Source organism: Alosa sapidissima, chromosome 17 (genome assembly GCF_018492685.1).
Source record: "Alosa sapidissima isolate fAloSap1 chromosome 17, fAloSap1.pri, whole genome shotgun sequence".
NCBI classification, from domain to species: Eukaryota; Metazoa; Chordata; class Actinopteri; order Clupeiformes; family Clupeidae; genus Alosa; species Alosa sapidissima.
Genome location: NC_055973.1, coordinates 22,321,276 through 22,344,187, shown reverse-complemented (window position 1 = coordinate 22,344,187; position 22,912 = coordinate 22,321,276). Strand labels below are relative to the sequence as shown.

The following is a 22,912-nucleotide window of genomic DNA, read 5'->3' as shown; positions in this document are numbered from 1 at the left end:
CTGTCTGACACATTTCCTAAGTCCCTGATAACGGCTAAAGCCCCTTCTCAAGAAGAATAATCTGGATGTATCCGTGTTAAACAATTGCAATCCGATATCCAATCTACTATTTATTGTAAAAAATATTGACAACAGTCTTTAATCAACTAACAACCTTCCTAAGGTCAAATGGGTATTTTGATTACCTTTAGTAAATAACAGCACTAAACATATTAAGGTTTTGAATGACTTACTTCTAGATGCAAGCAAAATATCACTCCTAATGTTATTGTACCTTAGTGCAGCCATTGACACAGTTGATCACAACATGTTGCTACACAGAATAGAACACTAGGTTGGATTTACAGGTAACATTATCAATTGGCTCAAATTATACCTACAACAAAGGAGCTTCTTTGTTAACATCGGCAACTGTACCTCAATACCAACGTCCTTGACCTGTGGTGTTCCCCAGGGGTCTATCTTGGGGCCACTATTATTCAACGTTTATATGCTCCCACTTGGACAAATCTTCAAGAACAAGTTGATTTCCTCATAGCTATGTTGATGACACCCACACTTTCTTAGCCCTGTCCGTTAATGACTATGGTCCTCTTGAATCTTTTCATCAAATTAACAATTTTTAAAAGTATCTCAAAACATAGAATAAACTTATGTAATTCCATTTTGTAAAAATGAGGAAAGACTTAGGGTTGCCACTCCTTGACAGTGATCGAAATTTTAATAGCCACATGAAAGCAATAACTAAATCAGCTTCTTGCCACTTTAAAAATATTTCTAAACTGAGCGTTTTGATGTCAAAACATGATTTAGAAAAATGCATGCATTTTCTCCAGCAGGGTGGATTACTGCAATGGGCTTTTTACAGGTCTTTCTAAAAAAGACCATCAACCTATTTCAGGTAATGAAAAATACATTCGCTAGGGTTCTCACTAAAAAAAGAACTGACCACACTATTCCAATTCCTACAGTCTGTCTCTGCACTGGTATCCAGTAAGTCACATAATTGCTTGTTTATAAATCAATAAATAAAACTGGATAAAATCAGACATGGTTCAACAGTACACACCCTTCACCCTTTCAGGAGAAATACATCTTTGTATAACCAGCTATTGTATGTGCTTACTGTATGTGAAGCACATTGAATTATCCCTGTGTATGAAATGCACTCTATAAATACATTTGATTTGACTATTGTTTTGTGATTTTCAGTCTGTAAATCTCACCTTCTTTGGGTCAAGCCTCAGACAGTCTGTTACGATGATGTCACTTGCTGTAGTTCAACAGATAAGAAGCAATCAGATGACACATTGTTACAGCAGCAGTGCTGCAAGTACACTTTGAGTCCTTTCACAGAATGCTAACTGAACAGATCCATGTGTCTGTCTCTGACTGTAGTCAGCCTCTGTATCCACTATCCAAATGTCAGTCTATCCAATTTAGCTATCATTCTTGCTAACTTGCCTCCATCTAACTCTCTCCATTTTTCTTTCCATCTGTTTGTCTGCTCCTCTCAGTAGCAGTAGATTGACTACTTACCTCTAGGTTGGTCTGTGCTGTATCTGCTGTCAAGGCCATGGTTGATTCACCCTTTTTGTAGGGGATGGTGCATCCCAATAAGGACAGAGCATCAACTGACTCCCACCACACCAGAGTTTTGTTAAAGGAAAAGGGTGGAGGCATGTGGCAACAATAGGCTTCTCTAGACAGGAGGGAGCGGGCTCGTGCAGGCACTGTGGGGGAGAGATTGGCAGAGCCTCATCAGCACCTGAACTTGGTCCCTTATTTGGAGTTTGCTATTGTGAGATGCTGCTCTGACCTTGTCACTCGTGCTGTTTGTGGTCAGTTGTCCTCTCAGTACATAAAAGACATAGCATCGCTTTGGCAATCAGTGAGGTCTGTATTCAGTTTTTTTTTTTATTTATTTGATGACTGTGTAATTTTAGAAAACAGAAATTTAGCTCTAAGGACAATGGATGCTGACGTAAACTGATGCTTGATTTTCCCCTCTCAAACGTATATTTGTGGATAGGAGATCATAATCTCTTGAGGACCAAAAACAAACAAAAATCTGGCCTTATACCCTTAAACTTCTGCAAGTTTAAAAACGGTCCAACAACAACAACCAACGCTGTGATCTTTAGTAGACCAAGCACTGTACTACTGTCACTGCATTGGAAATAACTACTGCCATTGTGTATAGAGCCCAGGACAATGGAAACTGATGCTTGTTTTTTTTTCCTCTCCCAAACTTTTGTTTATGGATAGGAAACTAGACAGCCACAGCTGATTTTTTTAGGAGCCTAAGTACTGATCTATTGGCACTGCATTGTTTCCTTGAGGACAAAGATAACCCTGTGAATTGCATCTCAGGTTCCTCCATCAACTGCAGATGGCCTTTGAAGCACTTGTCAGTGTACCTTCACACCCTTATGAATTTGTACAGCAGCTGCTCTTTGGACTCAGAGGCCTGAATGCACATACAACTGCTGCTACTGTGTGTTATACAGATGGTACTGAAACACATAGGACAATTAATTGCAAAATGAATTAAGAACAGATATCTTATTCATATTTTATTTGAAAATGAGATGAAGAAGACCTGGGTTTGGCCATTTTGAACTGATTCGCATGACCACAAAACGTGCTTACAAATCTACAAATGTAAAAGCTTTTTGTCTGTGTTCAAATTAAAATTATAAATAAGAGAAGTAATCTGAAGAAATTAAGTCTACTGGGTAGCTGTCCGCTGAACTCTCTGATATCCATCTACACTGTAGAAACAGTAGTTCAGCTGTTTGCACCAAAAAGTCAAAGAGGTGTTGAGCCATAGGCCACAGGGTCTTACACCGTTAAGCAACTTGACTTGGGGTCAAGAAAACTGTCAAGACATGTTTACACACCAAAGAAAGTGTGAAGCCACCCACAAGGTTCCATTAATGTGACTGTGATGTCCCTCTTAGTGAGAGTGATTTTTCTTCACTCACTGAGACATTTGAGGTCACAGGATACGCAACCTCTATTCTCCCAAATCCTTATTTAGATAGCTGTGAGATGTTAGACATGCCATTCCATCTCTTGTGTGACCCTTATGGGGATCAGTCTCAGCTGTCAAGAGTCCTTGAGCCATCACCACTGCTGCCGGGAGGTCGTCATTCACAACATCTTGTCTTGGAGGATTGATGTCATTGGCATGGGAGGTGGCTACACAGACTCCCGTGACACCCCGCTCAACCTGAATGCATCATATAATTTCCTTTTCTATGCCTGAGGTTGTTTCTGTCCACATGAACTCCACAGACTGAGGGACAGAGAAGTGGTAATTCTGTGGGAATTTTACTGTTTTGTTTGCTAAGGACCATGAACAGATGTGGCATGACCATGATCAAAGTTCTTACTATTGTGGATTTACTCAGTACATGTACAGTAACTATCTATTCATCATATTTACTCTGTTCATGGTGGTGTATTAAGCACTGTCTTTTTTTCTTTTATTAGGTTTGTTTCATGGTCTCACCGCTACTAGGTGAAATAGATATATTTCACTAAAGAATTTTTATGTATTGTGATATCTGCTTGTGTTTAATGTGTTTGGAAAAATGTATAGGCATACTCTTTAACACTAAACAGGCACTGCAATGCAACTGTACAGGGATATATGCTGAATCCCAGCAGATGCTAATGTTAATGCTTTATGCTTGCCAAGTAATTTTGTTGTTATGGACATGTGAACACTTAGACCAGGGGCTGGTTTATATATGAAACTGCAATATCAGCATACTGTATTTTATCTGCAATATTTTTTACATTAATTTCACAACTATGTGTCAAATTGTGTGGTTTCATCATTGTTTTGGGTACAATAGTGTTCATGGGTTGATATTTGTGGGACAGAACAGAGTGAGGCTCTGTTGCACTGCACTGCTTTGTAGCCCTCTCTTGGGAGTGTCCTCCGGCCATGGAGACTCGTAGGTCTGTTGCTGTCCCTCAAGTTGCTAATAAAGTGACTTCCAAGCCTTAATGCTGTCATGTTTACCATGCACATGCATGTCTCCTTCCCTTTGTCCTTGAGTACAAAGATAACCCTGTGAAATTCTTGCTAAATGTCGGATCAGCCTTAGACAAGCACAAGGATGTGGAAAGATTTATATTGTTTTTACCCTGTACCAGATGGACTAACTTTAATTTAAACTTAAAACTAACTTAAATTTAAGGTCAGTGTAGTAGAAGTAGTGATTAAATCATTAAAAATGCCTTATCTTAAATAATATGCATTTATCTATTACATTTCTAAATACTATGTATTAATTATATTTTTCTCTCTTTCTTTCTTTGTCATACAGAAGAGCCTTGTGGGTGAGCCTTTTTACAGCTTTGACAGCAAAACTGAAAGAGCCCAAATGGAAGATTTCTCTGGTCCTTGAGGTGGACCCTTGCAGTTCAGTGCCAATACAAAAGAAGATCTCAATGTGTAAAAGTAAGCAAACATTACTATGTTGAGCATGTACTGTGCTATAATATTCCAGATTTGGCTTTGTTAATGAGTGTGGTAATTTGGTTTTATTCATAGTTTGTCTTCAGTGTTTTCAAAATATTATGAAAACATGAGTATTTCTAAACACCTTTCACCCTGTTATCACTTTAGTAGAGTTAGGATATCTCCTAACATTGTGATAGTTAATCCCAAGCAGACTTGGGATCTCCAAAAACTGTGATAGTTATTGTGGTAGTTACTCCAAGTTTATAATTTTTTGGCTGGAACCAGTGGTCAATTTTTATTAATCTATCTATGGAAATAATGCAGTATTTTAGGTATTAATTTAGCAATCTTTTAGGCAGTTGCTTTTAGTAGATGGATTAATATTTGTCAAGTAGAGATTTTCTAGACCACAGGCCAGGGTTTTTTCTTCCAGTTGTCTGCACTGCAGTGCTCTGGTGGTTTCTGAAGGCGTTGCATGTGGTCACTGACCATGTATCCAACACTGCAGCTTCACTGTGGGCAGGGCATCATTATGTGCACCTCACACCTCATAACAGTGGCCTGCATGTTGCCTCTTACTCATGATGGTGTTTGAAAACCCTTTTTTCTTTTTTAATTTTATTGCAGACACTTGCAAAGTTGAGCAGCCTAAATTAGAGCTAATTGATGTGAAGGAATGTGAACCTCAAAATATTTCCACACTGGTGATTTCAAAAAAGCAGGAGGGGGTTTGAGTTTGATTGAGTTTGAAGTGGCTGCAGCTTCAGATTGGAGAAGATAATGTTGGGGATTGATTGTATATTTGCTACTTGTCCACTGAATGTGGTACTTTGTGCTGATGAAGTGGCCTATATTAGGCAAAGAGTGCATATAATTTAAGTAAAACAAGTAGGTGTATTTTCTGGTCTGGTCTATATGTCTGTTAACTCAGACCTGTTAATCTGCTGGATGGGCGTATCAAATACTGCTTATTTGGTCCCAGCAGGCATTACTGTCAGTTTAATGAGGTTTATGAGACCAATTATCTTCATAGCATCATTAAAGAAGAATGCCCTTAGTTTAATCTTTCTCCTTCTTCTATGTAGACCTGCTGTAAATGTATAGGTGGGGTCCTTGAAGAATGTTTCATGCAAGTATTTTATAAACATACAAACACCAGAAAACATTTTGAAGTAATTGTATTGGAATGCATTCCACACTGAAAACTATGACACAGCAAACAATAACTTTTCAGACACGTCCATCATGAGAGCTTCACTCTTCATCGTGTCCTTTCTGTGATACAGCAAACAAAATATATATTGTCAGCAATATGTGGATAAATATGATTGTCAGGGGTCAAAATAAACTACTATTAATCTACCAGCCACTTTCACATTACATTAGCATTTTGCTGGTGCCTAGGGCCAATTCTTGAGCCCTCATGATTATGAATAATTTTAAACACTATGAGAGGGCCTAGTACTGCTAAAGGCTGCAACATATATTACAATGTATTACAGTAATATATATACTATTCATGACAATGATATTCATATATATTAATACCATATATCAATACAGTGGTCTAACTACTGTATATGACATTGAGTTCTAGTTGTGCAACTGTTGCTCTCACCTTGCCACCGGTATCACGGCTCTTGGCTCTCATCTTGTTGACCTGAGACTCAGCTATATCAGCTCTCTCCTCGGCCTCATCCAGCTCATGCTGCAGCTTGCGGAACTTGCCCATATTGCTATTGGCCTGCTCCTCCTGAAATGTGCACACAAATGAAGTGTATTTAGTTTATTGTTTATGTGCATGTTCAGCAGTTAATGGATCAAACAACTTTGATAATAGATAAAACAAGGAAGAGAAGGGAAAACTAAGAGAAGAGGATGTAACTTACAGCCTCCTCTGCTGTTCTCTTGTAGGACTTGACCTTCAGCTGCAGTTTGTCCACCAGATCCTGAAGACGGCTCAAATTCTTTTTGTCCTCCTCAGTCTACAGATGGGAGAGGTGGGTGAATTTTGTGCTAGCATTTCACATTATATTAATTTCTTTATGTATTAATTTCTTTTTGGTATGATATAATTCAGGGGTGGGCAAAATGTTGCCATATAATAGATGAAAGAAAATGTTTTGTGCCGTTAAATGATACTACAGTACATGATTACAGTAAGCCTATATCCTACCTAGCCTATTACAGAGAGTTATGTCATTTATTACAACAACTATATTTACCTTCCTGTATGCTACTATCACAGCTATTTCACAATTTACCACTTCACATCATATTATTTTAACAGAAAATGTGACTGAAGAAACACATTGCATTGTGTTACTTGCACAATTTCAAGGCTGATTCTCTCTTGTTCATGAAGACAATTTTTTGACATCACTTAGCTTGCTTTGTATTGAAATTAGATTAATTTAGATACAGAACACAGTGGCACAGGCTATTGTTCGTTTGTCTATGTGTTGCTCATGTCTAATATAATTTAAAATACCTGATATGTGAGCTCCTTGATGCGACGCTCATATTTACGGATTCCTTTGACAGAATCACCGGCCTTCCGTTGCTCCATTTCCACCTCACTTTCCAGCTCTCTCACCTAAATGTAGACAAATAAAACAAATGTTTAACAAAAAGTGGTATGTCTAGTTGAGCACTGATTATTAGAAAAAGTGCTTTAGCAAAAACGCAAGACTTACTCTGGACTCCAGTTTCTGGATCTGCTTCTTGCCACCTTTCATGGCGATTTGTTCAGCTTCATCCAGACGGTGCTGCAGGTCCTTGATGGTCTGCTCCATGTTCTTCTTCATGCGCTCCAGGTGAGAACTGGTGTCCTGCTCCTTCTTCAGCTCCTCTGCCATCATGGCAGCATCAGTGATGGCCTTCTTGGCCTTTTCCTCAGCATTCCTGCACTCCTGCACAGCCTCCTCTACTTCATTCTGCAGCTGGGATGTATCACCCTCCAGCTTCTTCTTCTGGTTCAGCAGGCTGGTGTTCTATGTGTGAAGACAGGAATATTAGATAGATAGATAGATAGATAGATAGATAGATAGATACTTTATTGATCCCCAGGGGAAATTCAAGATCCCCAGGGGAAATTCAAAATTATTAATAATTGTGTCATATTATGAATAAATCTTAAAACCACCATGTTTAGGATTTTACCTGAGAGTGCAGCAGCTGCACCCTCTCACTGACGTCCAGCAGCTCCTGTTCTGCCAGTTTCCGGCCTCTCTCAGTCTGCTCCACCAGGGACCTGAGCTCATCCAGTTCAGCCTGCAGCAGATTGTTGCGTCTCTCCACAATAGCAATGTTCTCTTTGAGATCATCATTACCACGTAGAGCATCATCCAGCTGCAGTTGGGCATCCTGCAATGTACACAATGGGAAATGTAAACATTTATTATGACCGCCGCGCAGCGAAGTGGCGGTCATATAGGTTTAGTCCAATTTGTTTTTTTTTTTACATGAAATTGGAAGTGTAGAATCATTATGACACCCTCTGAATGCACGCCAAGTTTGGTGAAATTCCGTTCATGGGGGGCCACACAATAAATTAATTTATGTTACTATACACCAACTGGCCTGTAGGTGGCCGGAGACAGTTTTCTGTGAATATCTCGAGAACCGTAGGGCCTAGGAGGTCCACCTTTTTTTTGTATGTTGGTCTTAAGGGGGCATGTCAACCTATCCCATTACCACTTATTTCATGTATAGCGCCACCTAGTTAAAAATTAAAAAGCAAAACATTAGGTGTTTTCATCACAATCTCTCTGGCTGACATGGTCAAAACTGCACGAAATTGAAATTGTAGGATCATTATGACACCCTCCGAATGCATGCCAAGTTTCGTGGAGTTTTGTTCATGGGGGGCCTTACAATAAAATCATTTATGTGTACATTTAGTGACCGTACACCAACAAGGATTCCCGGGACACTGAAAGACCGGGGTACACGAAACTTGGTGGGCATGTAACCCCACATGGATAGCATGGAACCATCGCTTTTCGTTTTGATCTGTAGCCCCCCCCGCTGGACTGGACCCCCCGAAAGGAGGGTAGGGCAGAAACAGTTTTCTGTCAATATCTTGAGAACCGTAGGACCTAGGATGACCATTTTTTTTGCGTATGTTTGCCTCCAGGGGTCATGTAAACCCATTCCATATGCACACATGTGCATAAACAGATACACACGCACACATACATTCACAGTAATCCTACGTATGACACATACTCATACAGTAGACATATATACGCATGCATGCACATGCACACACACAGGCACATTAACAGGCAAACACACACATGCACGCACACACACCCACCCACACACACCTAAACATAAACATGTACACGCACACATGCACACAATTCAAGAATTTCTCAGAATTATGAACAGGCAAGATGGGGGTGGGGTTGTATAAAATGTATATTACATGTGAAATCTATGAACTAATCATGTTTTGGTACTTGTTGTCTAGCAGATACCAGTGAGAATTGAGTGTGCATAATGCAATTCAGTGAGACAGTTAGAATCATATATGCCTTTCAGCGTGACTTATTTTTGTGGAAAACATGTGCTGGACTGGGCGGCGGTCATATTTTGTACCACTCTGCGGTACATCTAGTTTTCTAGATTGTTAACACACAGCCTAACCTTGTTTCAATTAACCCTTGTTTGAGCTTATTCAGCTAGCCATCCAAAGAGCTTGTTATCCTGAAGCAGAAATAAAAGGCAAAGCTGCACTTTTCAGACAAAACAAATGAGCCAGTTAGCTTACGCGCCATGTTGCCACCATATTACCACAATAAAATACTATTTGAATTATTTAAAGAAACCTTAGATTACATGCACTATTTAAGCAACTATTTAAGTGGAGTAGATGGAAAATGTATGAGGGAAATCTTAAGTTAGTAAGATGCAAAAAATGCTGCAGGTGAATATTAGCTGTTACGTCAATCTTAGAAATACATACTTCTATAAGACCTATTTAGTTAGTGATCTTTTGACAGTCAATGAGAGCTCTGTGCTGTGCTTAGCTGTTATGCCAGGTGTAGGAATGCACTCATATAAGACCTATGCAGGTAGAGATTTCCAGACAGTCAATAGGATTATGGTAGCCTAGAAATCTAGATGCACCCTAGCGGCGGCAAATTAATTTGCTCAGCCTGTACGTCTAGTAGCAAACCATAGGAATTTGTATTGGCTAACACCGTGGATGTTATCCAATCACAGCACTCTATTTTGTTAGAATCTTAAGGCGGGCTTAACAGGATAACGACAGTCCTGCGACGGTGAACAACAAGGAAGGTGGCTATGGCGAACGAAGAGCGGTTGTTTGAATCGGCGTTGGCGTCAACTTTGGAGGAGTTGGACTTGTGCTTTTCTTTGAAAGTTGAGCAACACAATGCACTTAAGTCATTCCTTTTGAAGAAGGATGTATTTGCCGTTTTGCCGACCAGATACGGATATGGTCGTAGCGCTGGCCTATTGCATGCCTAGGCAGTTTGAAAGACAATTCTCTGCCCGCCCCTTGGATTAAGCGAGGTGAATGGCTCAATTCCAGACTATACATTTCAATGATATAGGATGGCCCGTCAGGCTAGGATTATGGAGCTCTGTGCTGCATTGTTTTACCTTCAGATGTCCATGCAGACCCTTGAGCTGCTTCTGGGCCTCAGATGCCTGCCTGTTGGCCTGGCTGAGCTGGATCTCCATCTCATTGAGGTCTCCCTCCATCTTCTTCTTCACCCTGAGAGCCTCATTCCTGCTGCGAGTCTCAGACTCCAGGGAGCTCTGCAGGGTATCCACCACTCTCTGCTGGTTCCTCTTGGTTTGCTCCATCTCCTCATCCTTCTCAGTAAGTTTACGCTCAATGTCAGCTTTGACCTGATTGAACTCCAGCTGAGCTCTGAGGATCTTACCCTCCTCATGTTCAAGGGAACCCTATGGAAATAAAAGAACATGATAATCGACTTAGTTATATACTTCTGTAAACACAAGCATCCTATATTATCTAGGAATTAGGGAAACTAGCTTTCTGATTATTTTTGGTCTTTAGTGCATGAATGTACCTCAGCTTCCTCTAGGGCAGTCTGGATCTCTGCCTTCTCTTGCTCAAGTGTCTTCCTGACCTTCTCAAGCTCATGAATGCTCTTTCCAGTCTCACCAAGTTGCTCAGTGAGATCAGAAATTTCCTCTGCAAAGCAAACCAAGATGTTAGTTGTATGATATCACTTTAACAATCATATACGTTTTGTCTTTAGGGGGGTCAAACAGACCTTGGAGATTTTTGTTCTCCCTTTTCATGGTCTCAAGGTGATCCAGAGATTCCTCATAAGAGTTCTTGAGTTTGAAGAGCTCAGTGCCAAGAGATCTGGACTCTTTCTGGGAACTCTCCAGCTCAGTCTGGGACTCCTCATACTTCTGCTTCCATTCAGCCAGGACCTGTTAAGGTGAACATTTTTAAGTCTAAGTCTGACAATCATGTCAAGGCAGATTGGCAATCATGTTTTGATCATTTGTTTTCTTACTTTATCAAAGTTCCTTTGTCTCTTGTCTAGAGCAGCAGCAGCAGCATTGGATCTCTCCACATCTACCATGAGATCTTCTATCTCATTCTGCAGTCTATGCTTAGTTTTTTCCAGGGAGGAGCATTTGGCATTGACAGCCTCCACTGCTTCCTCTGCATCTTGCAGACGCTGAGCAAGTTTTTTCCTGACGAAAAATAAATTGAAAGTGAATGACAAAGTGAGGGACAGATGTACATGCCATGTCTAACCATTGATTTTAAACAATTCATAGAGAGTCAGTTCAGGGGGCCTTACTTGGCATCTTCTAACTCCTCAGTCCTCTGGATGGCATCAGTCTCGTACTTGGTTCTCCACTGAGCCACCTCAGAGTTGGCCTTGGAGAGACTGCGCTGCAGCTCAGCCTTGGCCTCCTGCTCCTCCTCATACTGCTCCCTCAGGAGGTCAGCATCATGGCGAGCAGACTGCACTGCATGGGCTAGTGCATTCTTGGCCTGTGGATAGGATCAGATACAAGTCCATCAGATATTTCATAACTATAGAGAAACAATTGAAAGACTTTTATGCAAGTCAGTGATGAATACCTTCACTTCCTCCTCAAGTTGCCTCTTGAGATCCTCAATCTGCTGCGTGTACGACTGTTTGCCTCTTGTCAGTTGAGAAACCAGTGAGTCTTTCTCTTCCAACTGTCTTGTAAGCTCACCTTGATAAACAGAATATACATTTTTCAATGATAATGCTTCTTTTTTTCTTTTTTTCCTTGATACATGTAATGTATCAAATTAATCAGTTCTTTTACCATGTTGACTTACCATTTTCTGTTTGAAGCTTGGCTTTCTGCATGGTGAAATCATTGATGGAGCGCTGGCCTTCCTCAGACTTCGTTCTGTATTCACTCATCTGGTCCTCCAGTGTCCTGCACATCTTCTCCAAGTTTGTCTGACAAAATAATACGGAACGTTGTTCTCATGTACTATTTCTTGAAAACTGTTGTCAGTATAGAAAATGTAGTGGTACCCATTATACAGGTTCTTCCTTTAGTCAATTTGTACAAACCTTGGCCTTGGAGACCTGCTCCATGTTGGAGACCACATCGTCCAGCTCCAGACGGAGCTCACTCTTCTCCTTCTCAAGCTTTTGTTTCACTCTCTGAAGGTTGTCAATCTGCTCCCCGAGGTCAGCCACACTGTCTGCATGCTTCTTCCTCAGTGTGGAGGCAGTAGCCTCATGTTGCAGAGTGGACTCTTCAAGGTCTCTGCGCAGCTTCTGGAACTCAGCCTCCCTCTTCTTGTTCATCTCTATCTGGGCAGCAGTGGCACCTCCAGCCTCCTCCAGCCTCTCACTGATCTCCTCCAGCTCTCTGGCCAGGTCTGCCCGCTGCTTCTCCACTTTGGCTCGGGCAGCTCTCTCAGCCTCCAGTTCTTCCTCCAGCTCCTCAATGCGAGCCTAAGGAAATTAAAATAGTACACGTTTTTAAAACATAAAACATACATGAATTTTTTTTAAGAATTTTTACGTTTTCTTTCCTAGCAGTTTTTGTTTTACCTGCAGCTCCTTCAGTTTCTTCTGGAGCTGGGCACCCATAGCTTGTTCATCTTCAATCTTGCTATTAAGTTGACTGATCTCAAAGTCTTTCCTGTGTTTAAACATGGCAATGAAAATATTAATGGAATATATATATTCTCTGTATAATTATTATTTTATAGATGAGTGTTTGATTTGTGCATACTTTTTCAGTCGTTCTTCAAGCTGCTGTTTGTCATTTTCCAAGTCCATCAGATTTTCCTGGGTCAACTTTAAGTCACCCTCAAGCTTCCTCTTAGCCCTTTCAAGGTCCATCCTAAGTTTCTTTTCCTGTTCCAGGGACCCTTCAAGCTATTTAGAATAAAAAAAGAAATTGTTTAAGTATCTTCATTAATTTAATGCAGTGAGATGTACAGTACATTTGTTTTATTGCGTACATCATCAACTTGCTGTTCCAGCTTGGTTTTGGCCTTAGTCAGAGTGTTGACTTTGTCCTCCTCACTCTGAAGGTCATCCAGCGTTTGCTGGTGGGCCTCCTGCAGTGCTTTCTTCTCCTTGGTCAGCTTGGCAATGATTTCATCAAGAGCTGCCATCTCCTCAGTCAGGTTTTTAACCTAAAAGTAAAGTAGACCATTGACAAATGGTTACTTGATCACTTGACTTGATTGCTTTCATTACGTTTTCCTTAGTGATTAGAAGGATTTTCAGTTCTGCTGACCTTATTCTCAGTGGCATGTTTTTCCTTTTCCACTTTAGCCAGTGTGAGCTCTAGATCGTCAATGTCCTTCTTCAGTTCAGAGCACTCATCCTCCAACTTCCTCTTCTTTGCAGTCAGCTCTGAATTCATCTCCTCTTCATCTTCCAGTCTCTCAGTCAGCTCCTTTAATTTGGCCTCGAGCTGAATCTTGCTCTTGATCAGACCTTCACATCGCTCCTCAGCATCACACAGATTGTCTTGCTCCTAGGATGCAGAAAGATTTGTAGATTGACAGATTAATATCTACAAATAGCAGATATGACTACAATATCTGACATTTTTGCATTTGATTTTTAATGTGAGTTACATTTAAATTTGTGCATCCCTCACTCATTGATGCATCAATGCATCCCTCACTGACTGATAAGTAGTCTCTGGTTAAACTGTAGAATATACTCACAGTCTGGCATTGAAGTTGTAGGTCATTCTTCTCTTGGAGAACAGAAACCATTTTCTCCTCCAGCTCCTTTCTACGAGCCTCAGATTTTGCATAGGCATCCTTCAGCTTCAGGAACTCTTCCTTCATGTTAGCCATCTCTTTCTCAGCCTCAGCAGATTTCAGCAGGGGCTTGATCTTGAAGAACATCTTCATCCAGGGCCAATTCTTGACCCCCATGAAAGCACGAACGTTCCACTGAATCACCAGCAGTGCGTCCCTGTAATGTAATTAGTGCTTGCATTGGTTTCTGATTATTCTTTCTTAAGAGTATTTAACAAATCAGTGAATCTACCATTTAAAATAGCAATTACTATCAAAGTAAGAAAAAATTAAATTTGAAGATTTTTTTTTTTTTCATTTTTTATTTGTGTTTATGGGTTTTTAAAATAAATAATGTAATGTAGAATAACACAATTTAATTTCATTTTCATAATTTTGCCAAAAATTGTATCATTGTATTGAAGTACAGCTACATGAGCACCTAGTAACACTGATATTTTATACACTTTGTTATTCTTTTTAGAGGTTATTCTTACCTGCGTTCTACAATTTTCTGGAATTCAATCCTGGCAAGAAGTCCACGGCTTCTAGCCTGGATACCAGTGATGATGAGAGCGAGACGGTCGTCTCTCATCTCCTCAAGGACACCCAGGAGACCAGCTTTGAAGAACACCTGTTAAGAGTCAAAACAGGTAACGTGTAACAGTCTATTTTATTATAGCTTAAATCCTCATCTACCAAAGCATATGACATACCAGAGTCTACCCCTGTGTCCCAATAAATAAGACCTTAGTTGAAACCCTTAATACCTTGGTGTGTCCGAATCTGTACTGCTCATGGTCAACATCCAGGGATCCAAGCAGTTTTTCTGCTCCTTTCTTGTTGTCAATAAACTGGCCATCAGGAATGGCATTGGGGTTCAGGATACGGTATCTACAATTCAAGAAGTATGATTGTATTGTTGTATTTCTAATGCTGTATAGCATCTACCCTAAAGTAGAAATATTGCACTGCTGATTGTCGAAAACACACTCTTTCTTGTCTCATTTACACGGAAACCAGCACAGTTTATTTCCAAAAACAATGGGCAATACATTTTATAACTGAACTGACTATGACACTATTGTAGGGAGCTATGTTACTATTTTTGGGTACTATGTTTCTATTTAACATAAAGGAAATTATCCCTGCATAGATAGACCTCTGTCTTTTGAGGAGACTGTGTGTCTGCTAGTGTGATGATTGTTACTGGAAACACCAATATTGTTCAGCAGACACTGGAATATCTCCATAGTGATTCTTTACATGTTGCTCAGCACTTTTAATTAAATACTGAGCCTAGAAAAAGTATTTTGCTGTTAGCTTTTGCCTTTATATGAGTGCATTGTTGCCGCCCAGACATTCTTGCTATTAACATTATAGCTAACTCAATACAGCACTGATTTTCTTAGTCTTTTCCCCTAATAGAAATACTTTTAAATCTACTTTAGCATCCTTCCAGGCAGCCGCCAAAGCAGCCAGAGCTAAATACTTCTCTGATATTATTAATCAACATGCTAACAGACCCAAAATTCTGTTTCACACTATTAATCAAATCACCAACCCTCCACTCTCACCGGCTCCCTTCACAAGTATTGATGCTTGTGAGAAATTTAAGAAATTTTTCATTGATAAAATCGAAAACATCAGAGCACTGTTCTCTCCCCCTCCTCTGCCTTCCCCCCCAGTTAAGGTGTTTTCAGGCCCTTTATTTACTTTCAGTCACTTTGCTGATGTATCGCTAGCGGATCTCAAGGACATAGTCCTCTGTATGAAACCCACATCTTCCCCTGGTAATGTTGTCCCCTCTCCGATCTTGAAAGATGCCTTTGATGTGTTGGGCCCTTCCATACAGCTAGTTATCAACTCCTGTTTGACATCTGGTGCTGTCCCTACCTGCTTTAAGCATGCGGTGGTCCAACCCCTGCTTAAAAAGCCCAACCTGGATGCAAATTCTTTGAATAACTACCGCCCCATCTCTAAACTCCCTTTCCTTTCCAAGGTACTGGAGAAAGTAGTGCTGGCCCAGTTGCTTCCCTTCCTGACTGAGCATAACATCCTTGAGCCCTTCCAGTCAGGTTTTAGAACACTCCACAGTACTGAATCGGCTCTGCTAAAAGTCACCAACGATCTGCTTCTCACTCTAGATTCAGGTCAAAATGCAATCCTGGTTCTATTGGACCTCAGCGCAGCGTTTTGATACTGTGGACCACAACACCCTCCTTACCCGTTTTGAGGACTGGGTAGGCATAAAGGGGACAGCACTACTTTGGTTCAGCTCCTACCTCAGACACAGAACCTTCTCAGTATCCCTTGATTGCTCCTCTTCCTCCTCAGCTCCTGTTTCCTATGGGGTCCCGCAAGGCTCCATTTTGGGCCCTTTGCTGTTCTGTTTATACATGCTCCCCCTTGGTGACATCATCCGGCAATATGACATCTCTTTTCACTTCTATGCTGATGACACCCAGCTATACCTGCCCTTAAAATCTGATAACTCCATTCAGCCTCTTCTGGATTGTCTCCAGGATATTAAGTGCTGGATGAATAATAACGTCCTTCAGCTAAATGATAATAAGACAGAGGTCATAATTTTTGGTCCTTCTAAAGCTAGACCCCTGATTGAAGGAAAATTAGCCCACCTCTCCTCTTTTGTCAAGCCACATGCCAAAAATCTAGGTGTCATCCTTGATTCAGAGCTCTGTTTTAAAAGGCAGATTAGTTCTGTTATCAAGAGTAGCTTCCATCAGCTGAGAATTATTTCCCATCTCAAACCCTCTCTGTCTTCCATGGACTTAGAAACAGTAATTCATGCATTTGTTACATCCCGGTTAGATTATTGCAACTCCCTTTATCTTGGTCTCCCCCAGTCCCAACTTTCTCGTCTGCAATTGGTACAAAATGCAGCTGCTAGGATGCTTACTGGCACCAAGAAATACCAACACATCACCCCTGTTCTGGCCTCCTTACACTGGCTCCCCATTAGCTTTAGGGTCCACTTCAAAGTCCTTCTGATTGTTTATAAGGCATTACATAGGTTGGCTCCCTCATATATTTCAGACCTCCTCCATCCCCTCTCAGCATCCAGGTCCCTTAGATCTGCCGACAAGGGTCTTCTCTCTGTGGCCCGCACCCGCCTCAAGCAAAGAGGCGATAGAACTTTTGCGGTAGCAGCCCCACGTCTGTGAAATTGTCTGCCCCCAGATGTTAGACTGTCTCCCTCCATCACCACTTTTAAATCAAGACTAAAGACCCACCTTTACTCCTTGGCCTTCCCTGCTTCCTAGCTGTCCATCTCTCTCCTCTCTTCTTCATATTCAAGTGTCTTCTGTACTGTTGCTATTTATTTGTTTAGGGCTGTCTATTTGTCTATTGTATTTCTGTATTTGTCTTGCTTCTCTCTGTGCTTGCCTTTTATATTTTGCTTGTTCTGATTTGCTTTTATTTTTTATTTTTTAGCCATATCCTCTGTGCAGCACTTTGGTCAGTGGAAACTGTTTTAAATGTGCTCTAGAAATTAAAATTTACTTACTTTACTTACTTACTTACTTCAAGACATCTAACAACAAAATGCCAGATTCTCCCTTAAAAGAGATGTTGTCCCCACCTCTGTTTGAAATCTCCGTACAGGATCCTGTTGGGGAAGCCCTTTCTGCAGATCCTGATGCCTTCCAGCACACCGTTACAGCGCAGCTGGTGCATGACCAGAGGATTCTCCATGGCCCCAGGAGTCTTGGTCTCGTTGGGGATGATGCAGCGCACAAAGTGGGGGTGAGTTGACCTCAAGTTGGTCATCAGCTTGTTCAGATTTTCCTGTTATTCAGACATTTAAATACAAAAAATATCAAGAGGACTGAACAGAGTCCAAGTTGGCCCATTGATCCCTTTGTATATTTGAAAAAATGTGGTGCTAATAAATATCTATACTCTGTATACAGTATGTTACTCTGTACTGTATACAGTATATTAACCTAACTACCACACTTACCCTGTGAAGGGCAGACACAGTCTGGAAAGAAGAACCCTTCTTCTTCTTGCCACCACCACCACCACCAGACTCTTGGGCTATTAAAATATCACATCTCAATCAGCACATCACATAAACATGATATTGATTCATTAATGTAACAGGATTAATTGGGAAGAGATTGTCAGAATACCTGATTCAGCACCGGCATAGTTGGCAAAGAGACTACACAGCAACTTAAGGGTTGACTTCTGAAAGAGTCCGACCACGGTCTCATTGAGAGGGTCTTTGTTCTTCACCAGCCAGTTGCCAATGTTATAATCAACAGTGCCAGCATAGTGAACCAGGGAGAAATGGGCCTCTGGTTTCCCCTTGACAATCCTGGGCTTTTGGAAGCAGGCATTTTTGCCCAAGTGGTTGTCATAAAGCTTAGCTTTGAATGTTGAATCACTGGCCTTGGGGAACATGCACTCCTCTTCAAGGATGGACATAATACCCATGGGCTAGGGAGGAAAGAATATGGAAGCACGTTGATTCAAAACATTTTACTACCACACAAATAGTAGTGATCGATGCCTTCAAGGATAAATGTGAGTAAATAAAGTGTCACTCACTTTCTCAATGAGCTCGATGCAAGCGGCCAAGTCCATGCCAAAGTCAATGAATGTCCACTCAATGCCCTCCTTCTTGTACTCCTCTTGCTCCAACACAAACATGTGGTGGTTGAAGAATTGCTGCAGCTTCTCATTAGTGAAGTTGATGCACAGTTGCTCAAATGTGTTGAACTAAAAGATATGAAATGGCATGTTCTTTAATATTATATATTTTGTTTAAAATTATTATTTTGTGTTAGTCTTATTTTTAAAACTCACATCAAAGATCTCAAATCCAGCAATATCCAGCACACCAATGAAGTGCTGGCGAGGCTGTTTGGTGTCCAAAGATTGGTTGATTCTCACTACCATCCACAAGAACATCTTCTCATACACTGACTTGGACAGGGCTCCAATAGAGTAGTACACCTAAAGGTGAAGGGGAAATAAATAACATGGAAAATGCCAATGGATGAGGTATGGCAGCTGTAATAATGATGCCATCGAATTTAACACTTAACTTGTTAAACAGGCATGGGTTTATAAAAGCCCAGTTGTTATACCTTGTACATAACACTTCGTGATTCAGTGTAGTTAACTACTATCAATATTTATAATACTTATAATATCACCTGAATTCTGATATTACCTGATTTACATTCTGTCCTTTGGTGACCCATTCATTTCCTACTTTGACCCTTGGGTGACACAGACCCTTGATGAGGTCAGCAGAGTTCAGACCCATGAGGTAAGCGACTTTGTCAGCATCTGTAGTGGAAACCTCACAGTTACACCTCTCTACCCATATTTAACCGTAACATGTGGACATTACAACATGAAAAATGAATACACACCCTCAGTTCCATCAGCCTCTGCCTGCTCCTCTCTCTGCTTCTGCTTGAACTTCATGTTGCCATAGTGCATAATGGCACCAGTCAGCTTGTAAATACCGTTCTTTTCCTCTTGAGTGAAGCCCAGCACATCAAAGGCTTCCTGTAACAAGTAAAATATTACATTCAGTAACTTCATCTCCCAACATACCTTTGTATGAGTATTTGAGAAAGTGAAAGCAGGCCTACTCACATCAGTAGCCATCAGCTCATCGGCATCACAAATAGAGGCTACTTGTGTCTCTCCTTGGGAGATGAACGCATAGTCATAGGGGTTGGAGGTGATCAACAACATCTCTGAAGAAAGCAAGACCATAGTTTAGTAACGGTACTGTAAATGAGCTAAGGAAACAAATAAGTAAACACTTATTTCACATTCATGTCCACAAATGCCTGGAGATATACATGCATTTCTCACCCAACAGCTCTGGCTTCCTTTGGGACAGGATCTGGTAGAAGATGTGGTAGTCTCTCTCAGCTTTCAGCTGATAAGTGACACGGGACTTCTCCAGTAGATCTGGGGGATTGAATAGTAATTATAACTTTCAATCCATATCTTTGGTCTCAAAGATGCAGGCGATCAAAAAGGGCTTATTTACTTACAGGTCTCAATATCTGCTGAAGACAGCTTGCCGCTCACACCGAAGTGGATACGGATGAATTTACCCTAGCATGAGTGACACATGAAAATTAATCATGGCAGTGATAAAAGAGCGGATTTTGAGTTGATAACAAATTGGAAAATCAATAGAGGGCTTACGAATCGGGAGGAGTTGTCATTTCTGATGGTCTTGGCGTTACCAAAAGCCTCCAGAGCAGGGTTACACTGGATGATTTGATCTTCCAGTGTGCCCTGGTAAAATATAGCAGAATATATCATCTATCTAATGCTTGGACTAACTTGGCCCCACCCACCTAGTACTGTATCTCTGTTCATTTTCATTTTACTAAGATATTAGTTTGGCTCCTTTCATTGTGTTGATGTTTCCTTCAGCCAGCAAGATTGCAGGTCAAGAGGGGATGACATTAGTTTGGAAATAGAACGTGGCTGTTGACTGTTAAAAGTGTCAATACCTGCATATATCAAAAACGTGCACTTCAAAGAATGTGTAAATTTATACAGTAAATGTAAACACATTTTTTCAGACTGCCGATACGGTTTATTATCAGTTTGCAAAGGTTAGGTGAAGTAGGAAGTAATGTTTGGAATCACTGGTCAATATTATTGGTTAGGCTGGACCAATGATTCCAAAGTTAACGTAAAGTCGACACCCATTAAAATGCTGGGGTTGGAAACATTTCCCAATGATGAGTGCCCAGACTCTTCACAAAGTGAGTGAATCTGGTGTAATCAGGCTACTTAGAGACACATCCCAAGTGGAAATTATGTCCAGCACACAGTGAGGTGATTTACCTTTTTCTCCTGAGAGGGATCCCTCTTTCCAGGGGCTGCTGCAATGCTAGCAAAGTACTGGATGACTCTTTTGGTGTTCACAGTCTTCCCAGCACCAGATTCTCCACTGTTGGTAAAAAGGGAGAAAAGGTTCACTCCCTCATCAACATGTTAACAAGAAATTTAGAACAAAAGACTGAATTATACTTACGTGATAAGGACAGACTGGTTCTCTCTGTCTGTGTAATGCAAGCATAAATTATTAATATAAAACCAAGAAACATTATTTTATATTAATGAATATTTTAAAGCAGCATGATGCATTTATACCCCTTGTCATCAATTTTCAACATACTGCATACCCATTTACTGCTGCTAAGGTGGTTGCTTTAACAGAAGACCTTTACCTGATAGCATGTACTGGTAAGCATTGTCAGAGATAGAGAAGATGTGGGGAGGAGCTTCACTCCTCTTCTTGCCTCTGTAAGCAACGACAACTTCCTGGTTGTACACTGGCAACCACTTGTAGGGATTGACGGTGACACAGAACAACCCAGAGTAGGTCTGTTCAAATAAACATTCAATTAATTATTACCAATGTAAAAATATGAGACATCAGAGTAAGTTTACAGTAAGAAATATATCATACGTAGGATAAGATTGGTCCATTGTTTTTGCTACAATGGGATAGAACTTAATTTCTGTACTTACATAGATCATCCAGGCTGCGTAACGCTCTTTGAGGTTAAACAGCACTGCAGGCTCATGCAAGAAGGTGAACATTGCCATGTCCTCAATTTTATCGAACTTTGGCGGGTTCTGTTGGTGGACATCTGCATCTTTTACAGTGACAGTCTGTGAGATACAAACAAAATCAGTGTCTTTGGAGAATTCCCTCCTCCGTCTTTTGTTCTTAATCTAAGCAGCTAAACTGAAATATAGTCTGGAAATAGTATTAAAAAATACATTTACATTGTAATGGGTATAGATTGTGAGTCGTAAAATGAAATATATATATTAATATAATATTAGTAATTCAGTAAGTAAAATATTACCTTTCCGAACTCAGTCTCAACAGTGACTTTGTCACCATCTCTGCTTTGGACCATTCCCTTCACATATTCAACCTCAGGGTCTGCCACGAAGCAGGCCCTCTTAATGTCAAAGGGGCGAGTCTGGGCCTCCAGACGCTCCATGTCCGACTTCCTCAGAAAAGGAGCCGCTGCCCCAAACTCTTCCATCAAAGCATCACCCATGGTGAAGTCTGCAATGTGAAGTACATGAACTAATTAAGTCCTGCACAGATAAAACATGAGACCTTAAGGATGAATAATTTGATTATAGCAAGAAGAAGAGGACTAACAAGACAGGAATGGGCAACAAAAAAAACTTGATTTTAAAGCCATGAGACGTAGACTATTTACTATGGTAAAGTAGTGGTTTGAACACTGGGTTGGATTGGACACTTGGACAAATCTTGATTTTTATCTCCTTATAGCTATGCCGATGACACCGAAATTTGCTTGGCCCTGCCGCTTAATGACTATGGTTCCCTTGAATGTCTTTGTCGGTGTAATGACCAAATTAACAACTGGATGTCCCAAAATTTTCAAAAGGTTCTCAAAACCACTCTCCTTGTCAGTGATCCTAATTGCCACATGAAAACATTGGCAAACTTGAGGTCAGATGTCTAAACATGATTTACAAAAACTCATGCATGCATATATCTCCAGCAAGGTTCATTATGGCAATGGGCTTTTCACAGGCCTTCCTAAAAATACCATCAAACAGCTTCAGGTGATACAATATACAGCAGTAGGCAGCATATGTTTTTTTCTCACTGAAAAATAACTGACCACATTACTCCAATACCTGCTTTCAGTAAGTCACAGAATTGACTTTATAGCAGTACTGCTTGTTTATATCGTTATATCAGACTTGCTTCAGCAGCAGAGTCCTCCAGACCTCTCAGGTCTCTGGACAAACACTTGTTGGTAAAACCCACTGTTAAAAATGTTTATGGTAAAGCAACTTTTAACTGCTATGCTAAGCTCTGGAACCAACTTATGGATGACATCAAAAAATTATATTTTATCTACCTCACTTTTTAAACTATTTTTTAAATATTGCCCTTTTATGATTTTATTATTCTTTGGTTTTGTTTTTGTTAAGCATTTTAAATTACCCCTGTGTATGAAATGCGCTATAAATAAACTTGACTTGACTATTGTTTTGTGATATTTTCAGTCTGTAAATCTCACCTTTGGGTTAAGCCTCAGATGTTCTGTTACGCTGATATGATGTTA

The 22,912-nt window shown here is 40.5% G+C and overlaps 2 protein-coding genes across 3 annotated transcripts in view; one reads left to right on the top strand and one right to left on the bottom strand.

Annotated features, from left to right (window-relative positions):
* LOC121688279 overlaps positions 1-22,912 on the top strand; it is a 522,978-nt gene that overhangs the window by 140,455 nt on the left and 359,611 nt on the right. The gene's annotated exons all lie outside the window — the stretch shown is intronic.
* LOC121688276 (myosin-7-like) overlaps positions 1-22,912 on the bottom strand; it is a 95,068-nt gene that overhangs the window by 45,960 nt on the left and 26,196 nt on the right. The window contains exon 39 of the mRNA XM_042067750.1: positions 5,722-5,755. Coding sequence (XP_041923684.1) covers positions 5,735-5,755 — 21 coding nt within the window. The 3' untranslated portion in view covers positions 5,722-5,734. The remainder of the gene's footprint in view (positions 1-5,721; positions 5,756-22,912) is intronic.